The sequence below is a fragment of the Rattus norvegicus genome, chromosome 1 (assembly GCF_021556685.1).
Source record: "Rattus norvegicus strain SHRSP/BbbUtx chromosome 1, alternate assembly SHRSP_T2T, whole genome shotgun sequence".
Classification (NCBI taxonomy): domain Eukaryota; kingdom Metazoa; phylum Chordata; class Mammalia; order Rodentia; family Muridae; genus Rattus; species Rattus norvegicus.
In genome coordinates this window covers 19,643,427-19,661,017 of record NC_141534.1, presented here as the reverse complement: position 1 = coordinate 19,661,017, position 17,591 = coordinate 19,643,427, and the positions used below count along the sequence as shown (strand labels likewise).

The 17,591-nt window shown below is 41.0% G+C and overlaps 1 protein-coding gene across 5 annotated transcripts in view; it reads left to right on the top strand.

The window, feature by feature from the left end:
• Positions 1–17,591, top strand: part of Arhgap18 (Rho GTPase activating protein 18) — a 233,047-nt gene that overhangs the window by 210,724 nt on the left and 4,732 nt on the right. For all 5 annotated transcript variants that reach the window (XM_087550197.1, XM_087550217.1, XM_087550210.1 and 2 more), the window contains 1 exon segment: positions 10,875–10,999. In XM_087550197.1, the coding sequence (XP_087406323.1) occupies positions 10,875–10,999 (125 nt within the window).

Below are 17,591 nucleotides of genomic sequence, written 5' to 3'. Positions count from 1 at the left end.
TCTTCACCATAAGTCTTTCTCACCAATCCTCAATCATGTGCTTTCCAAGTCCCTGGCCATGCAGCAAATCCACTAGCTACAGCCCATATATCAGGAAAGAATCACATCTGGCGATTTCAGCTTCCAAGCAAAACATATGACCACGTGCACTGCCCAAAGTTATCTTTACAGTGACGTTTTTCTCTTGATGGTGTTTTTCAGGGTTGTCCCAGAAATGGGTTGTAATGTTGCAGCTGTCTACTTCTGGACAGTGCCTGCATAATGCACAGACTCATCAGTAAACCAGGCCCGAGTCTTCTCTTCCTCAGTCAACCAATTATCAGGCACAACTCATAAGGTTCTACGTACATGCCTAGCCACAGATAGCAGTGTAAGGATAGTAGAAACCATACGCATTTGGGCCACTTCTTCATGTAACTTGCTTGTGCTTTCAGGATCAGCTTGGGCATACACACACACACACACACACACACACACACTATTTTATATTTATATATGTATAATTATATATATAATTGCTATAATATATAATATATAATTGCTAAAACAAATACTTTGCTAATATATAGCTATTATATTTCTATTTATATAATATATAATTGATTATAGACTGCTGCTGTGCACTTCCTACTTTACAACTTGATGAGTCAGAAAATATTCCCAGATCATGTTGGGCAGCTCAAGTTGCCTGGTAACTTCACGGCCCATTGTCAAATATTCAGTTCCCACTAAGCTATAGCTAGCCCAGGGCTATTTTTCAAAGTCATCTGTAGATGATGGCCTTGCTTCAAAATCTTAAAGATCTCTTCTCTGATTCATCAGTAAGGGCCTGACAAAGGTACCAAACAGTGTCCCTGTCTGTCACGGACATCTCAAATACCAGGATGTCTGCTGGATCACATGGTCCAACAGGTAGATTAGCCGGTGTAGTAGCCTGGACCCTTTGAAGAGGCTTCTTCTGTTCCAGGCCCCACACAAAGCTCGCAGCTTTCTGAGTCACTTGCTAAATGGGCCCAAGCAACCCACCCAAGTGAGGAACGTTCTGTTTCTAGAATCCAAATAGACTCACTGAAGGTGCTTCTTTCTTGGTTGGGGGAAATGTCAGGTACAATAACTCATTCTTTACCTTAGACGGAACATCTCTGTATATCCCACACAATTGGACTCCTACGAATTTCACCAAGGTAGAGGCTATTGAACTTTTGTTGGATTTCTCATCCTCTGATGCTCATGTATTTTACCAATGAGTCCAAAGATGTTGCTACCTCCTGCCCATGTAGTTCAGTTAGTATAATGTCATCAATACAGTGCACTAATATGATATTTTTTGTAGAAAAGACCACGATCCAAGACCCCTTCTAACTATGTTATGACTAAAGGCTTGAAACTTAATATATCCTTGAGGTAAAACTGTAAAGGTATACTACTGTTTTTGCTAACTGAAAGCAGATTGCGTCTGGTGGTCCTTATCAACCAGTACCAAGAAGTCATTTCCTAGGTTAATAGGTACACACCATGTACCAGGAGATGTGTTAATCTGATCAAGTCACTACTTGATTTACTTTTCAATAGTCAACTGTCATTCTCCATGATCCATCTGTCTTTTGCAGTGACCAGATAGGAGAATTAAAGGGGGGTTGGGTGGTGGAGACCACTACCTCTGCACTTTTGGAGTCTTCACTGATGACATTAATTTCTGCCATTCCTCCAAGGATGTGATGCTATTTTTGAGTCACTATTTTTTCTGGCAGAGGCAACAACCATAATAGCCCTCACTCCACAGGTCAGGGAAGCAATGTGAGAATTCTGTCAACTCCTATCCCAATTATACATGTAGGACTGGGGAAATAATTACAGGATTAGTTCAGGGACCCACTGCACCTACTGTGAGTTGGATTTCAGCCAAAACCCCATTAATCACCTGAATTCCATAAGCTGCTACTTTAACTGGAAGGCCTCAATGTTTCTCGGAGTCACCGGGAGTTAGTATCAATTCAGGACCACTATCCAGTAGGCCCCAGAAAGTCTGATTGTTTCTTTTCCTCTGGTGTACAATTACCCTTGTAAAAGGCCAGAAGTCTCTCTGGGGAAGGGATGGAGAAAGTCTAACAATTAAAATTTTAGGTATTTTATTAACATCTTTCCTCAGAGAAAACTAGCCACTCCTTCATTCAAGGGATTATGAATCTACGAACTAGCTCAAGTCTGAATATTGGTTCGTGGGCCAAGATTTCTCCTTGTCCCGACACCATGGAGACATTCTTTCATTTGTTTGAGAATTTTTCTGCTTATACAGATCAAATAAAGATGCAATAGATTACTTATCTATGGCATGCCTAGAAACACCATGATTGATTAGCCAAAGGTTAATATAAGACAGGCCGCCACAAAACTCACTTTGCTTATGCTGACCATTATGGGTTAGGCCATGATGGATATTGCATTGTCTATACTGCCCATTATAATAACTACAATCACCTTGCCTTTGGTTATTCAGTGCTGCCACCTAGCCCCTAATACATCAAGGCCCAATTAACCCCATTGCATTTAATTCTTCCAACTGAGCTAACCCTCCCTAAGGTCTGATTGATACACGAAAAGGGAACAACAAAACTCTACAAATGTGCTTATGCTGCTTTCACCATTTTGCGTCTTATAGGATTCGTGAAGGGCATATCCTCTGCGCCTTCCCATTGTGGGGAATTAGGTTTTATACAGCATATCCACTCTAGCATTGTGATTTCCTTGATCCTTAAAAGTCCCTTCATCAACACTAAGCCAAGGGATATCAGGTATTTGCAATGCCCTTTCAGTTGGCCATCTTTTGTTAAATGTTTCAGTTCATCATTCAAACAAACTTTTGACACCTTTTAAAACTGTGCAAGCTCCCACATTAAACCTAGAATCTCCAATCAGAGGTTCCATATCAATAAACTCAGCCTGATCCACGTTTATGTTCTTCCTACCATTATCCCACACCCTTCAACCCCATTCCCACATATATTCCCCAGACCTCTGCTAGAGTGAATTTGCAAACTCATTAAGTAAGCTCTTTAGTAGTGTAACAGAGCTCCTTATGGGGGTAAACTTTCTTCTTCCCCCTTAGCCTACATAACCTTAAGACTGGTTATACCAATCATTGGTTCTAAAGGACATCAATATTGTCAAGCATCTCCTTTAGAGAATGTCACTGCTGTTTTGGCAGATATCAAAGGGTTAGTTTTCTCAGTCAAAAGCAGAAAAGGCAATGTATCAGTGAGTCGTGGTAGAAGTACATCTTCTGCTGAGGGTAGAGAGACTATGTTCAGAGCTTATCTAAAGGAATAAGTATTCATTTCAGAATTATAACCGTGAAAACACTGTAAATTTAAATAGCCTTCAAAGGGATAATAACTCATATGTACCATCCCGTAAATGTTTTACAACTATAAAAATGTCATATTAAGTTGCTTTTATTTATAGTGCCTTAGGGTTACTATTGCTGTGAAACACCATGACCAAAGCAAGCTGGGAAGGAAAGGGTTTGTTTAGCTTACACTCCCACTGCACTGCTCATCACAGAAGGAAGTCAGGACAGGAACTCAAGCAGGGCAGGGACATGGAGCCAGGAGCTGATGCAGAGGCCACCGAGGGGTGCTGCTTACTGCCTTCTTATATATTTCATGTTTTGGGAAACACCATGATTGGTTTGCTAGTACCAAAGGTGTGTATAAGTCATGCCACCATAAAAATCGCTTTGCCTGTGCTGACTGACTAGTCTATTATGGACATTGCTTTGTCTATACTGCTCATTACAATAACGACAATCACCTTGCCTTTGGTGATTCAGTGCTGCCACCTGGTTCCTGCTACTTCTGAGCCCAATTACGCCCAGTGCATTTAATTCATCCAGCCATGCAGCCATTTCTCCAACCCTAAGGTTGGAGATAAGGATAAGGGACAGAAAATACCTCTTCAGCTGTCAATGACCCTTTCACCATTTTGCATTTTATAGGGTTAGTAAAGGGCATATCTACTGGGCCTTTCCATTGGGTAAGATTAGGTGTTACATCTACTCTAGCAATGCAATTGCCCTGAGCCTTAAAATCTCTTCATTCTTTAATTATTAATTTTAGTAGACCATCTTTTGACAGATATTTTAGCCAACCATTCAAACAAACTTTTAACACATTTTTTAATGTGGAAACTTCCATATTAAATCTAGAATCTCTAGTCTATTCACCCATATCAATAAACGCAGCCTTATCCAGTTTTATGTTCCTTCTGCCATTATCCCACACTTATAAAATCCATTGTCACACATATGCCCCAGACTTCTGCTTGATTAAGCTCTTTAGATGTGCCATGCATTTCCTTATGGACTACACTCTCTATCTCCCCTCTAAGAACCTGTTCAACCTTAAGCTATAGGTCTAAAAGAAACTATTGGTGGTCCCCTAGGAACATCAGTATTGTCTTGCCTGGCATCTTCTTCTGAGAAAGTCACTGCTGAGTTAGCAAAAATAGGATTAATTTCCTCAGTCAAAAATGGAAGAGGCAATATTTTAAGTGAGTTGAGATAGGAATACATCTGACGGTGGAGAGATTACTTCCACCAGTGAGATAATTCATTAAGAATCGGAGGATTCAAAGTTCTCAGCTTCAATAGGGTCTCCCTATACATCTCCATCCCTAGTCACAGGATCCCATTCTTTAGCAATCAATGCCCTCACTTTAACTGCTGGCACCCTCTGAGGCTGACACTTGAATTATCACTGTTATTCAACCAACATTATAAGGAGGGTTTTGGTTTGTTGTTCTGCAACTTTAGCTCTGTGGTTGCTGGAGACAAGATTCTCTTCTGGGGCACATTAGCAACCTTTACACCATTTATATGCATCTAGAGAGGTGACCAGTTTTGTTGCCAAGTTTATTGTTGTCCTTCACCATATTCTGAGATGCTAGAAGTGGGTTAATTTTATCACAGAGCTCATTCTCTTCCTTTGTCAGTTCATCCAATGATGCTAGGAGCAACCAACTACCATCTCCTGTTTCCTTGTTTCCCCACACTGTCAAAAGTGTTGTATACAGTCACCAAATCCATTACCTCTAACAGTTAGTGAATCAGAATAATCACAGGCATTTGTCTCTATAAGTTTGTACAATAGTTCACACCATGGGTTTTTAGTACTCTCTAAGCTTGTAAAAGGCTTCAGTAACATTAGGTGTTGGCATATTAGAAAGTCTATTCCAGCCACATAAACAGTCATCCTGCCACTTCTGCCACCAAAAATCTGTATTAGTGAGGGTTCTGTAGAACAGCAGAGTTTATGTCCATCTGTCTGTCTGTCTCTCTGTGTATAAAGGGGATTTATTTGAATGCTTTTCAGGCTGTGGTCCAGCTATTCCAACAATGGCTGTCTACCAACAGAAGGCCCAAGAAGTTGTTCAGTTCACCAATCCGGATTTCTTAGCTGGTCTTCAGTATATGCCAGAATCCCGAAGAAGTAGGCTCTAATGCCAGTGAAGGAGTGAACTTTACAATAAGAACAAGGGTGAGCAGGCAAATAGAGCAGGCCACCTTTTCCCATATTTTTTATGTAGGCTGCCAGCAGAAGGTATGGCCCAGATAAAAAGTGAACCTTTCTACCTCAAAAGATGAGAGTTAAGAATGAGTCTTCCCACTTCAAATAATTTAATTAAGACTTAAAAATATCCCTCAGAGCTATACCCAACTACTTGGATTTAAGTTAATTCCAGATGTAGTCGAGTTGTCCACCAAGAATATCTGTCACAGCCATGAAATGTGAAGATCATAAAGATTATTCAGCTAATATTGTGTCATATGTGAGAACATACTGTTTGGCTTGCTGGTCAAGCACAGTGTCTTTTCAAAGCTTGGCAGCCCTATGTAATTAGTATTCTAATATTATTTGCATCGGATACAGTGTGAGTCTGAAGTTTAATTGAGTCTGCCATATACCATTTAAATGGATCTTTGGTATCATTTATTGTTTATCATCTATGTATAAATATCACTTGCCATCCCTTGATGATATACTCAGCAAAAACATCTTAGTGATTTTCTTCTTTACTATCTACTCTGTACATTTCTGCAAAAGCAGCTTCACACTGAGTTATTCTCAGTTTTTTTGTATTGTGAGGGGAAGGGGAGAACTAAGTTGGAATGCCTTGAATAAGTAGAGGCTTAGATATAACAAATCCTGTTTCATGGCAAGTTCCCTAGTTGGCCAGAAATGTCCAAAGATATCCTGAGAAAGTGCCATGTGCCCCAGTAGCTTGGGCAATGAAGTATTCACTATATGTGATGAGGCAACCTTTCTACAGTGCCTGGTTTGGGAAGGGTTAGCACTAAACTCAAGTTGGCCTAACTTCACTCCCTTTTGTGGAGGGTGAGAAATATAGGAGATGGTATTATCCCAAGTCCTAAGGAGCATGTGGTAGAATGTCCATGTGACCCACCCCAATTTAGTAAAGGTAAACTCTGGTGCCATATATGTATAACATGACGATTTGCTTATATTACATGTGTACTTGAAAATTAATGGCATGCCCTCAGAGGCAGGCTTTGAAACTCTTACTTCCAAACTTCTATTAGTGTATGAGAGGTGATGCTCTCTTAGAAATTCTGATACCTCACTGAAACTGAGTAGATCTTGAGAAAGCCCACTGCTTTCTCCAAGGCCACACTTCCTGAGCTCATTTTGAAAGTGTAGGACATGGGTCACTTTAGTATAGGTCTTCATTTTTGGTACGGGTATCTCAGGAAAAGGAGAGGCTATTCGCCCAGCAATTTCATGCCACTGCTGAGAACCTTGGACTTTCCATGGCTTCCTGAAGAAGTAAATGGTTGAATTCGCCTCTTGTAGCACTGTTAATTTCCTTTTCTGCAATTCTATCCCTTCCTGTCTTTGCAGAGTATAGGGAGAAATATAAAGCAACAGGGGGCAGTTGGGTGTCTTAAGTTTCAACAAAGTGCATATTTTTTTTAACTATTAAGAAAATGCATACTGACACCCAGGATCACAGGTGAGGCCATAATATCTGCCCCAATACCTGAAGTAACCGGGACCCTCAAGATCGAGGGACACAGGAGCCCCCACCCAGCCAGAGGAAGGGGCTCCTCCCAGTTTGCCCCAGTGCCTGAGTGGACACAGGGTGCTGTCTCCCCATCCACTTCAACCACACCCAGAGGAAACTTGACTCTTAGGAGTCAAGACACACCAGGATCTCAGGATCACAAGGGAAGCTCAACTTCCAGGAGATTGGACACACTCAGGATTACAGTTGAGGCCACAACATCTGCCCCAACACCTGGCATAACCAGGACCCCTACAGGAGCCAGGGAAGCAGGAACCCCTGCCCATCCAGAAGCACAGGTCTCTTCTGGCTTGCACCTGTTCCCAGAGCAGGCCCCCAGGGCCTTAGCTCCCCACCTATTTCTGCAACGCCCATTGAAAGCTTGAATCCCAGGATTTGGGACACACCAGAATCACAGGACAGGATCACAGAAACAGCGGGAGTCCCAGAAGTTCTGACACAACCAGGTGGCTCACAGGAGGGACAGGCTGCTGTCAGAGACAGCAAGGGTAGTGAGAACTAGAGATAGCCAGATGGTGAGAGGCAAGACCATAAGCAAGAGAAACCAATGTCACTTGACAACATCAGAACCCAGTTCTCGTACCACACCACGCCCTGGATACCCCAACACACCTGAAAAGCAAGATTCAGATCTAAAATCCCATTTCATGAATATGATAAGAGGACTTTAAGGACACAAATAGCTCTCTTAAAGAAATACAGAACACAGGTTAATAAAAAGTAGAAGCCCTTAAAGAGGAAACATATGAATCTCTAAAAGAAATATGGGAAAACACCATCAAACAGGTGAAGGAATTGAACAAAACCTTCCAGGATCTAAAAATGAAAATAGAAACATTAAAGAAAATACAACAGGAGACAACCCTGGACATGGAAAACATAAGAAAGAGATCTGGAGTCATAGACAAAAGCATCCCCAACAGAATACAAGAGATAGAAGAGAGAATCTCAGGGGCAGAAGATACCATAGAAGACATTTGACACACTAGTCAAAGAAATTACAAAAGACAAAAAGCTCCCATCTCAAAACAATTAAGAAATCCAGGACACAATGAAAAGATTGAACCTAAGAATAAAAGGTATAGACAAGAGTGAAGATTCCCAACTCAAAGGGCCAGCTAACATCTTTAAGGAAGAAAACTTCCTTAGCATAAAGAAAGAGATGCCCATAAACATACAAGAAGCCTACAGAATGCTAAACAGATGGGACTGGAAAAGAGATTCCTCCAGTCACATGATAGTTAAAACACCAAATGTGGAGGCCCATGGCTGCAGCAGCATATGTAGGAGAGGATGGCCTTATCTGGCATCAATGAGAAGGGAAGCCCTTAGTCCTGTGAAGGCTTAATGCACCAGCATGGGGTGATGCTAGGGTGGGGGAGCACCCACATAGAGATAGGGAGTTTGTGGAAGGGAAACTGGGAAGGGGAATAACATTTGAAATTTAAATAAATAAAATAATAAAAAAATGAAAAAAATGCATGCTGGTATACCTTGGTACAGAAAAATGTGACTGCCATTCCATTGTTTTTGATGAAAATATTAAGTGATTTTACTTCCTTTGATTCTGTGAATCATAGTAGAGTAGGTAGTTTCCATGGAGTCTGAAGTGGTTTAACAGAGCCTTGAAACAGGATTGGTTGATACATACCCACAGGGTTTAGGACCTACCAGAGAGGATAGATTCCCTCCTGTGCCCCCTCTAAACAGGAAAGTAAACCACAAGGAATCATGGGAGGAAAGTCAAGTAGCTGCTGAGGGTGCCACACTGTTGAGCTCTTCCTGACACTCTAGTATCTTTCTGGTTCATTTGCACAATACCTTTTCATTCGCTAGGGCTGGGTAAAAGGTGACTCTGGAAGGAAGTTTCTTCATTACTGCTTTCATTAAGCAAATTTAAATATAGCTGGTACTGTAAATTAGCCAGAATTTCCTAATTTTCCTTATCATCGTAAGTACATTGTTATCCGCCGACCCTGGTTTTCCATTCAGAGCCATGTGCAAAGTAATAGCGAGGCTAGCGTGTGTTCATTCGAAGTGCCACTGTTTGTTTCTGTCACTGTGTGGGACAAGTGAACAGTGGGTTATGAATACAGCCCCCCCATTCCAAGCGTCTCATTACAGTTTTCACTCTGACATTCAAGTTGTTGGTATCAGCTTATTGTCTTCCTCTTCCCTGAAGGAAACAGCTGTGACCAAGGCATCACATTTATTGTTCAGAGTAGGAACGAAGCTACAGGGCAATGTCAAGGGAGAAGGTCCTGTACTCTGAGTTGTGCTCCACCATTAATACTTGCTCAGAAAGGAACACATCACACACACACACACACACACACACACACACACACACACCACCACCACCACCACCACCACCACCACCACCACCACCACCACCACCACCACCACCACCGGAAAAAAATCCATCTATTGTTGAAAATAGCTCATTTTCCATTACATTACAGATGAAAGAAGTCCGTCTCCTCGTTAAAAGGAAAACATAATGTAGCTTACTCTAGAGGTCAGGGTCCTGCCAAGGTCAGAGTATACTGAGACAGTTGGGACAGATTACATACCCCAGGAAGGAAAAGACAAGAGCAACACTTGCATGACGGAAGGGCGTTGAGACTGCCTGTGGTCGGACCTGCTGGATGGTACCCATGTTTGCTAGGCATTCTTATGCAGTGCCTTTCTTTCTCTGCCATTTCAATATGAAATTTCTCCTGTTAGTGAGAACCAATTTTAAATGGTTTGAGGGCATATGCTTTTTTTTTCCTGCCTGGTTCTAGAAGAATACTTCCATTTAATTTCCAAAGACATTCACAGCATCTGTAATGTGTTCGGGCTTTTTGACTAAAAGCAAAAGTAACTCGAGACCGTATCCATTTAATAGGCACAGGAGTAATGTATGCTAAAGGTTGTGTCTCTTTCCTATCTGCCAGGTAAGTAGAAGTAACAGTGCTCAGTGGATGCTTGTAAACTTTGGCTGAATTAAGTAGGGTATGTGTAATATTTAAGGAATCCTATCTAAACATAATTTGAGCATGCTGTTCTCAAATCTGTTTAAGACATATGGTTATAAATAATAAATTAGTATTTATTTTAGCAAAAAACCATTTAGGAATTAATTAAGCCTATTATTTTGAATGCTGTAGCTGATGTTCCGGTATTGCAAACCTCAAAAATGTTCCACTGGGTGTCCCTAAATCCATAAGCTGTGTCCTGCACATCCGACGGCAGAGGGCTTAGACTTGGTTCTCTTAAGTCAAAAGTATAATATGCTTAGTAATCGTGTGGGAAGCGAATACGGTGCGAATGTATCAGGAAAGTCTATTTCTTTTTCACACCCAGGGACATAAAAGGTAGAGGAACTCTTGATACTGGGCGGGAAGGTTTTGTTAACGCACACATAGGCTCAGCACCCAGTGGCTTCTTTCTGATTCAATTTCATAAATTGCTACATGAGGAAGTGCTCTCCGGTAGACAACCCTCAGAAATCAGCACTTAATACGGCAGTAATGGTTATTGCCGTCATTCTTTACGTCTTTAAAAATAATTAAGCAGTACTGCACAGGCATTATAAAGTTCCCCTATCACCATTAAGAGGATATTTGAGGTTTGATGTGATTTAGCAAATTACATTATACAGTAGTTAAGGCTTTATGCAGTGGAGTTAACTGGGTAGTAGTTAAGCACACTTCCCGTACGATGTATTGTACAGAGTTCCAGGTTCCAGCTGCTGTCAGCTCAGCTCCAGTGTCATTATTGCTTTGCAGGCTGACGTTCCTCAGGGAGTGATTCGAGTGCAAGCTCCCCATCTTTCAAAAGTTTCCATGGCAATACAGCTAACTGAAGAACTAAAAGCCAGCGACGTACTTGCCAGGTTTCTGAGCCAAGAAAGGTAGAGGCCTGTTTTAATTATTTTGTCGGATAACTCACTTTTATATTTATATATATATTCTCTCGTATTCTCTCTCTCTCTCTCTCTCTCTCTCTCTCTCTTCCCCCTCTCTGTCTCCTTCCCTCCCTCTATCCCCCTTCCCTTCCTTCCTCCCTCCCTTTCTTCTTCCCTTCCTCCCTGCTATCTCCTTTCCTTCTGCTTCTTCCAGCTCCATGTGTGTGTGTGTGTGTGTGTCTGTCTGTCTGTCTGTCTATATGTCTTACCGTATGAATAGCAGAGCATAGTTGACAATTAGATCCTTGAAATAAAACAGTCACAAGTAGATTGTGTGCAAGTTGAAGTTTTACGAAGCCTGGGTGAGCGCCCCTTCACCATTTGCCTACAATGAGCTTGGCAAAGGAAACTACTCAACGGTCTTAACAGAGCACTTGGTTGGAGGTTAATTACTGTTTGGAGGCTGTTACAAAGATTGCTAATTAGGATGCAGCCGATTAAAATGAAGACGTAACTTTCTCTATGAAATTTAATGAATAAGAAGGAAATGTTCCAATTTGAAAACTGAAAGCTCGGGTGATTGCAAAGGACACCGAGTCCCCTGAGGTCTGAAGTGAGGAGAGGAGAACAAGCTGTCCGCGTTTGGGAGGACCATGTCCTTCTTTGTCCTCCGGCAGATATTATACAGTTCTTCGAGAGCTCTTCCTCCTCGCTGTATGCATTATAGTCTGTGTGGTTTCCGTTCAACCTGTCTTGAACTTGAGAATCCTATAGCTTTTCCCCTTAAAATATCTATTTTTGGCTTACGTCACTTTTAGTGACATTCCTCCTATTTATATTATGAAATTAAAATTCTATTTAAAAAAATAGTCCATTCTCTCTTTCTACCCTGATATGGATTCTAAAGGCTGGATGCAGGTCACATCCTTGTTGTTGTGTGTGCAACAAACGCCTTTACCCACTGAGCCATCTTACCAACCACGAATTCTAACCTAAAGTTCTTGAAAGAAATCCGGAGTGTTAGCATTTCAGTATAAGTACTAATGCTCTTAGTCTTTCATCGAGGCTTATGTGCTTCTAGCAATGGGGAGCTTCAGTCAGGTTGTGTGCTGATGCCTCTTCAGAGTCAGTATAGCACCTTATGTTAATGTTTGTACTCTGACTGACACTCTGCCAGGTGTTAAAAGCCAACCTTAAGACAACTACCCTATTATATAAGGTGGGAGAATGGATGGATCTCCATAGCTCATAGATGTCCTGAAGTGGCATGGGGACTTCCGGACAGTCACTAAGCCCTCTGCAGACCAGTGTCAACTTGCTTGCAGTCCCTGTCTGCAGCAAATACCATCATTCCTTCTGTTTTACTGATAGGATCTTAGGCAGGGAACATGCTTCTCTGAGATCACACATGGACCTAGATTTTGCCCACAGAGGTAGTCTCTAAACTCATCGCACAGCAGCCTCTGGGAGTCACACTGGCATTGAAGCCCTGAGTTAAATCCCTCAGAATTAGGGGCTGGGTGCATTTGGAAATTCTGAGATTGATCTTTAATTCCTGGAGTGTCTCTGCTACAATAAAATCAACTAGCTCCCTCTCTCATCCCCACCTTTGACCTTTCTTTCCTCCACGGGCTTGTTCCCTTTCCTCCCAGAATGGGTTTCTGGAGATCGAGGTGACTTGTGACAGGAGCCTCCTACAAGCTCCAAGGATTTCTGCTCATCTTTCCTATTTAGATGTTCGAATTGTAAATCCCTATGATTTACAATGTGTTCAACTGTGACTTTAATAACTATGACTGCAATATTGTACAACCAGAATAGTATATTGTATAGTTTGTATATTCAAATGCGTGCTGTGATGGCTTGTATATGCTCAGCCCAGGGAGCCCACTATTAGAAGGTGTGATCTGTTAGAATAGATGTATCACTATGGGTGTGGGCTATAAGACCCTGATCCTAATTGCCTAGAAGCCAGTATTCTGATAGCAGCCTTCAGATATAGAACTCTTAGCTCCTCCTGCACCACTCCTACCTGGATGCTGCCATGTTCCTGCCTTGATGATAATGGACTGAACCCCTGAACTTTTGAGCCAACTCCAATGAAATGTTGTCCTTATAAAAGTTGCATTGGTCATGGTGTCTGTTCACAGCAGTAAAACCCTAACAAAGACACATGCTATTCTGGCTTCAACTTGGGGCTGGTGTTTTAAATGATGATATTGTAATGTGTTTTGTGTGCATTTATTATGTACATCAGTACACAGTTCTTGAACTGGTTTTCTCCTCCTGCCATGTTGGTTATGGGTCATTGGGTTTGACAGTAGGAACTTTTCCTGCTGAGCATCTCCCACGTCCTAGCTTGAAGTCTTCATTTCTCATTTGGAAGAGCAGGGCAGACTAGAACGTCCTTATATTCTCATGGGAAATTAGTAGGAAAGAGACCACTACGTCCTATTGATGGCTATGTGGGACACAGTGAGGGCAATGCTCTGTAAGCGTCTGCACTGTGCTTGCCCTCTAATCTGTACTTTTTCCCATTTATATCCCACTTATTGTTTGGAACATTCTGGAACCTAGCTAACTTTCCTTCACCATTCCCTTTCTTACTACCTCAACTCAAGTCAATGAGCATTCATCAAACCAAAAACTATAAAAAATTGGCCATTTGCTCATCAGTCTTTGGTGAAATATTGATGCTTCTCATTTTTTTTAGTGAATTTGTTGGTCTTATACGAAAGCTATCTTGTGCCAGAAAATTTGTTTAAGCATTTTGGAAAATGAAAGAACTATGTAGACACTTGAGACTTGTCTCTGAAAGCAATATTAGAATAGGGTCTTAAAAATCAAGGCTTTTATAATATTCCTTTGGAGTATTCCATCCACAGTAACTCTTGATTGGAATCAGAGTGTGACTTGGTTGGTATATAAGGCAGTAGGTAGAAACTAAAGTGTGAGCGGGTGCATGGCCCAGGGCAGACAGAGATACAGGGCATGGTCCTGGATGGAGAAGGTGGGATAACCCTAGAACCGCAAACTCCTTAGAAAAGCTGTGCTTGATGACCCCCTGGAATGGGTGAGCCAGTTCCTGTAACTGTGCTGGGCACTGAACTCAGGTCCTCTCCAAAGAGCAGTATATGCTCTTAACTACTGAGCCAGCTATCTATCCTGGAAAGGACAAATACATAAATAAATTAATTAAATGTCATGTAACACAAATACTTCTTCTTTAAAAAATATATAAATATCACTCTGCTGTTAGCTTTGGGGTTGCTAGGTTACTTAAATGTAGTTTTTGCTCATCAAAGAAAACCTATTTCTTCCCTCCTTTTTTTCTAGTCATTTTTTTAATTAAATCATTTTTTATTTACATTTCAAATGTTTTTCCCTTTCCTGGTTTCCTGTCTATAAGCCATCTATCCCATCCCTGCAACCCCTTCATCTATGAGGCTGTTCCCCTGTCCCAACGACCCCCACTTTTCCCAACTCCCCACCATGACATTCCCCTACACTGGGGGGGAGGGTCCAGCCTTGGCAGGAACAAGGGCTTCTCCTCCCATTGGTGCCCAACAAGGCCATCCTCTGTTACATATGCAGCTGGAGCCATGGCTCTATCAATGTGTACTCCCTGGGTAGTGGCTTAGTCCCTGGGAGCTCTGGTTGGTTGGTATTATTGTTCTAATAGTGTTGCAATCCCCTTCAGTTCTTTCAATCTTTTCTCTATTTCCTCCAATGGGGAATTTCTCAGCTCAATGGTTTGCTGCTAGCATTTACCTCTAGATTTGTCATGCTCTAGCTGAGTAGGATAGTGTCAGCATGCACTTCTTGGCATCAGCAATATTGTCTAGTTTTGGTGGCTATATATATTTGGGCTGGATTCCCAGGTGGGGCAGGCTCAATGGCCATTCCTTTAGTCTCTGCTCCAAACTTTTTCTCCATATCTCCTCCTATGAATATTTCCCCCCCTTTAAGAAGGACCAATGCATCTACATTTTGGTCATCCTTCTTGAGCTTCATGTGGTCTGTAGATTGTATCTTAGGTAATTTGAGCTTTTGGGTAAATAATCCACTTATCAGTGAGTGCATATGTGTTTTTCTGTGATTGGGCTACCTCACTCAGGATGACATTTTCTAGTTCCATCCATTGGCCTATGAGTTTGATGAACTCATTGTTTTTGATAGCTGAGTAGTACTACATTGTATAGATGTACCACATTTTCTTGTATCCATTCCTCTGTTTAAGGACATCTGGGTTCTTTCCAGCTTCCGACTATTATAAATAAGGCTGCTGTGAACATAGTGGAGCATGTGTCCTTGTTATAAGTTGGAGCATCTTTTAGGTGTATGTCAACAAGTGGTATAGCTGGGTCCTCAGGTAGCACTAAGTCCAATTTTCTGAGGAACCACCAGACTGATTTATACAGTGGTTGTACCAGCTTGCAATCCCACCAACAGTGGAGGTATGTTCCTCTTTCTCCACATTCTTGCCAGCATCTGTTGCCACCTAAGTTTTTGATCTTAGTCATTCTGATTGGTGTGAGGTGGATCTCAAGGTTGTTTTGATTTGCATTTCCCTGATGGCTAAGGATATGGGATATTTCTTTAGGTACTTCTCAGCCATTCGATATTCCTTAGCTGAGAATTTTGTTTAGCTCTGTACCACACTTTTTAAATAGTGTTATTGGACTCTCTGGAGTCTAACTTCTTGAGTTCTTTGTGCATATTGGATATTAGCCCTCTATCAGATGTAGCCCTCTATTGGATGGGTAAAGATCATTTCCCAATTGTTGATTGCCATTTTGTCCTAATGGCAGTGTCCTTTGACTTACAGAAACTTTGAAATTTTATGAGGTGCCATTAATCAATTCTTGATCTTGAAGCATAAGCCATTGATGTTCTGTTCAGGAAATTTTCACCAGGACTGATGTCATGAGTGTTTGAGGCTCGTCCCTACTTTGTCTACTATTACTTTGAGTATATCTGCTTTTATTTGGAGGTCCTTATCCACTTGGACCTGGGTTTTGTACAGGGGCAATAAGAATATATCGATTTGCATTGTTCTACATGCTGACCTCCAGTTGAACCAGCATCATTTGTTGAAAATGCTATCTTTTTTTCCACTAGATGGATTTAACTTCTTTGTCAAAGATAAGTGACCATAGTTGTGTGGGTTCATTTCTTGATCTTCAATTCTATTCCATTGATCTACCTTCCTCTATACTAATACCATACAGTTTCTATTACTAGTGCTCTGTAGTATATCTTGAGGTCAGAGATGGTGATTCCCTCAGAAGTTCTTATATTGTTGAGGATAGTTTTCACTATCGTGGGTCTTTTGTTATTCCAAATGAATTTGCAAATTGCTTATTCTAACTCTATGAAGAATTAAGGTGGAATTTTGATGGGGATTGCATTGAATCTGTAGATTGCTTTTGGCAAAATGACCATTTATACAACATTAATCCTGCAAAGCCATGAGCATGGAAGGTCTTACCATCTTCTGAGATCTTCTTCAATTTCTTTTTTCAGAGACTTGAAGTTCTTGTCATATAGATCTATCACTTGCTTGGTTAGAGTCACAGCAAGATTTTTTATATCATTTGTGACTCTTGTGAAGGGTGTCATTTCCTTAATTTCTTTCTCAGCCTGTTTATCCTTTGAGTAGAGGAAGGCTACTGATTTGTTTGAGTTAATTTTATACCCAGCCACTTTGCTGAAGTTGTTCATCAGGCTTAGTAGTTATGTGGTGGAACTTTTGGGGTCACTGAAATATACTATCATATCATCTGCAAATAGTGATATTTTGACTTCTTCCTTTCCAATTTGTATCCCGTTGACCTCCTTTTGTTGTCTTGATTGCTCTGGCGAGGACTTCAAGAACTATATTGAATAAGTAGGGAGAGAGTAGACAGCCTTGTCTAGTCCCTGATTTTAGTGGGATTGCTTCAAGTTTCTCTCTATTTAGTTTGATGTTGGCTACTGGTTTGCTGTATATTGCTTTTATTATATTGAGGAATGGACATTGAATTCTTGATCTTTTCAAGACTTTTAATATGAAGGGGTGTTGAATTTTGTCAAATGCTTTCTCAGCATCTAATCAGATGATCATGTTTTTTTTTTTCCTTTGAGTTTGTTTACGTGTAGTGGATTACGTTGATGGGTTGTCCGTATATTGGACCATTCCTATATTCCTGGATGAAGCCTACTTGATCATGATGGATGATCATTTTGATGTGTTCTTGGACTTGGTTTCTGAGAATTTTATTCAGTAATTTTGTGTCAATATTCATAAGGAAAATTGGTCTGAAGTTCTCTTTCTTTATTGGGTCTTTGTTTGCTTTGTGTATAAGCATAATTGTGCTTCATAGAAGGAATTGTATACTTTCTCTGTGCCCTTTGGTAAGTCTGGCTAAGGGTTTATCTATGTTGTTGATTTTCTCAAATAACCAGTTTCTGGTTTTGTTGATTCTTTGAATAGTTCTTTTTGTTTCTACTTGGTTGATTTCTGCCCTGAGTTTGATTGTTTCCTGCTGTCTACTGCTACTGGAGTATTTGCTTCTTTTTCCTCTAGAGCCTTTAGGTGTGCTGTCAAGCTGCTAAT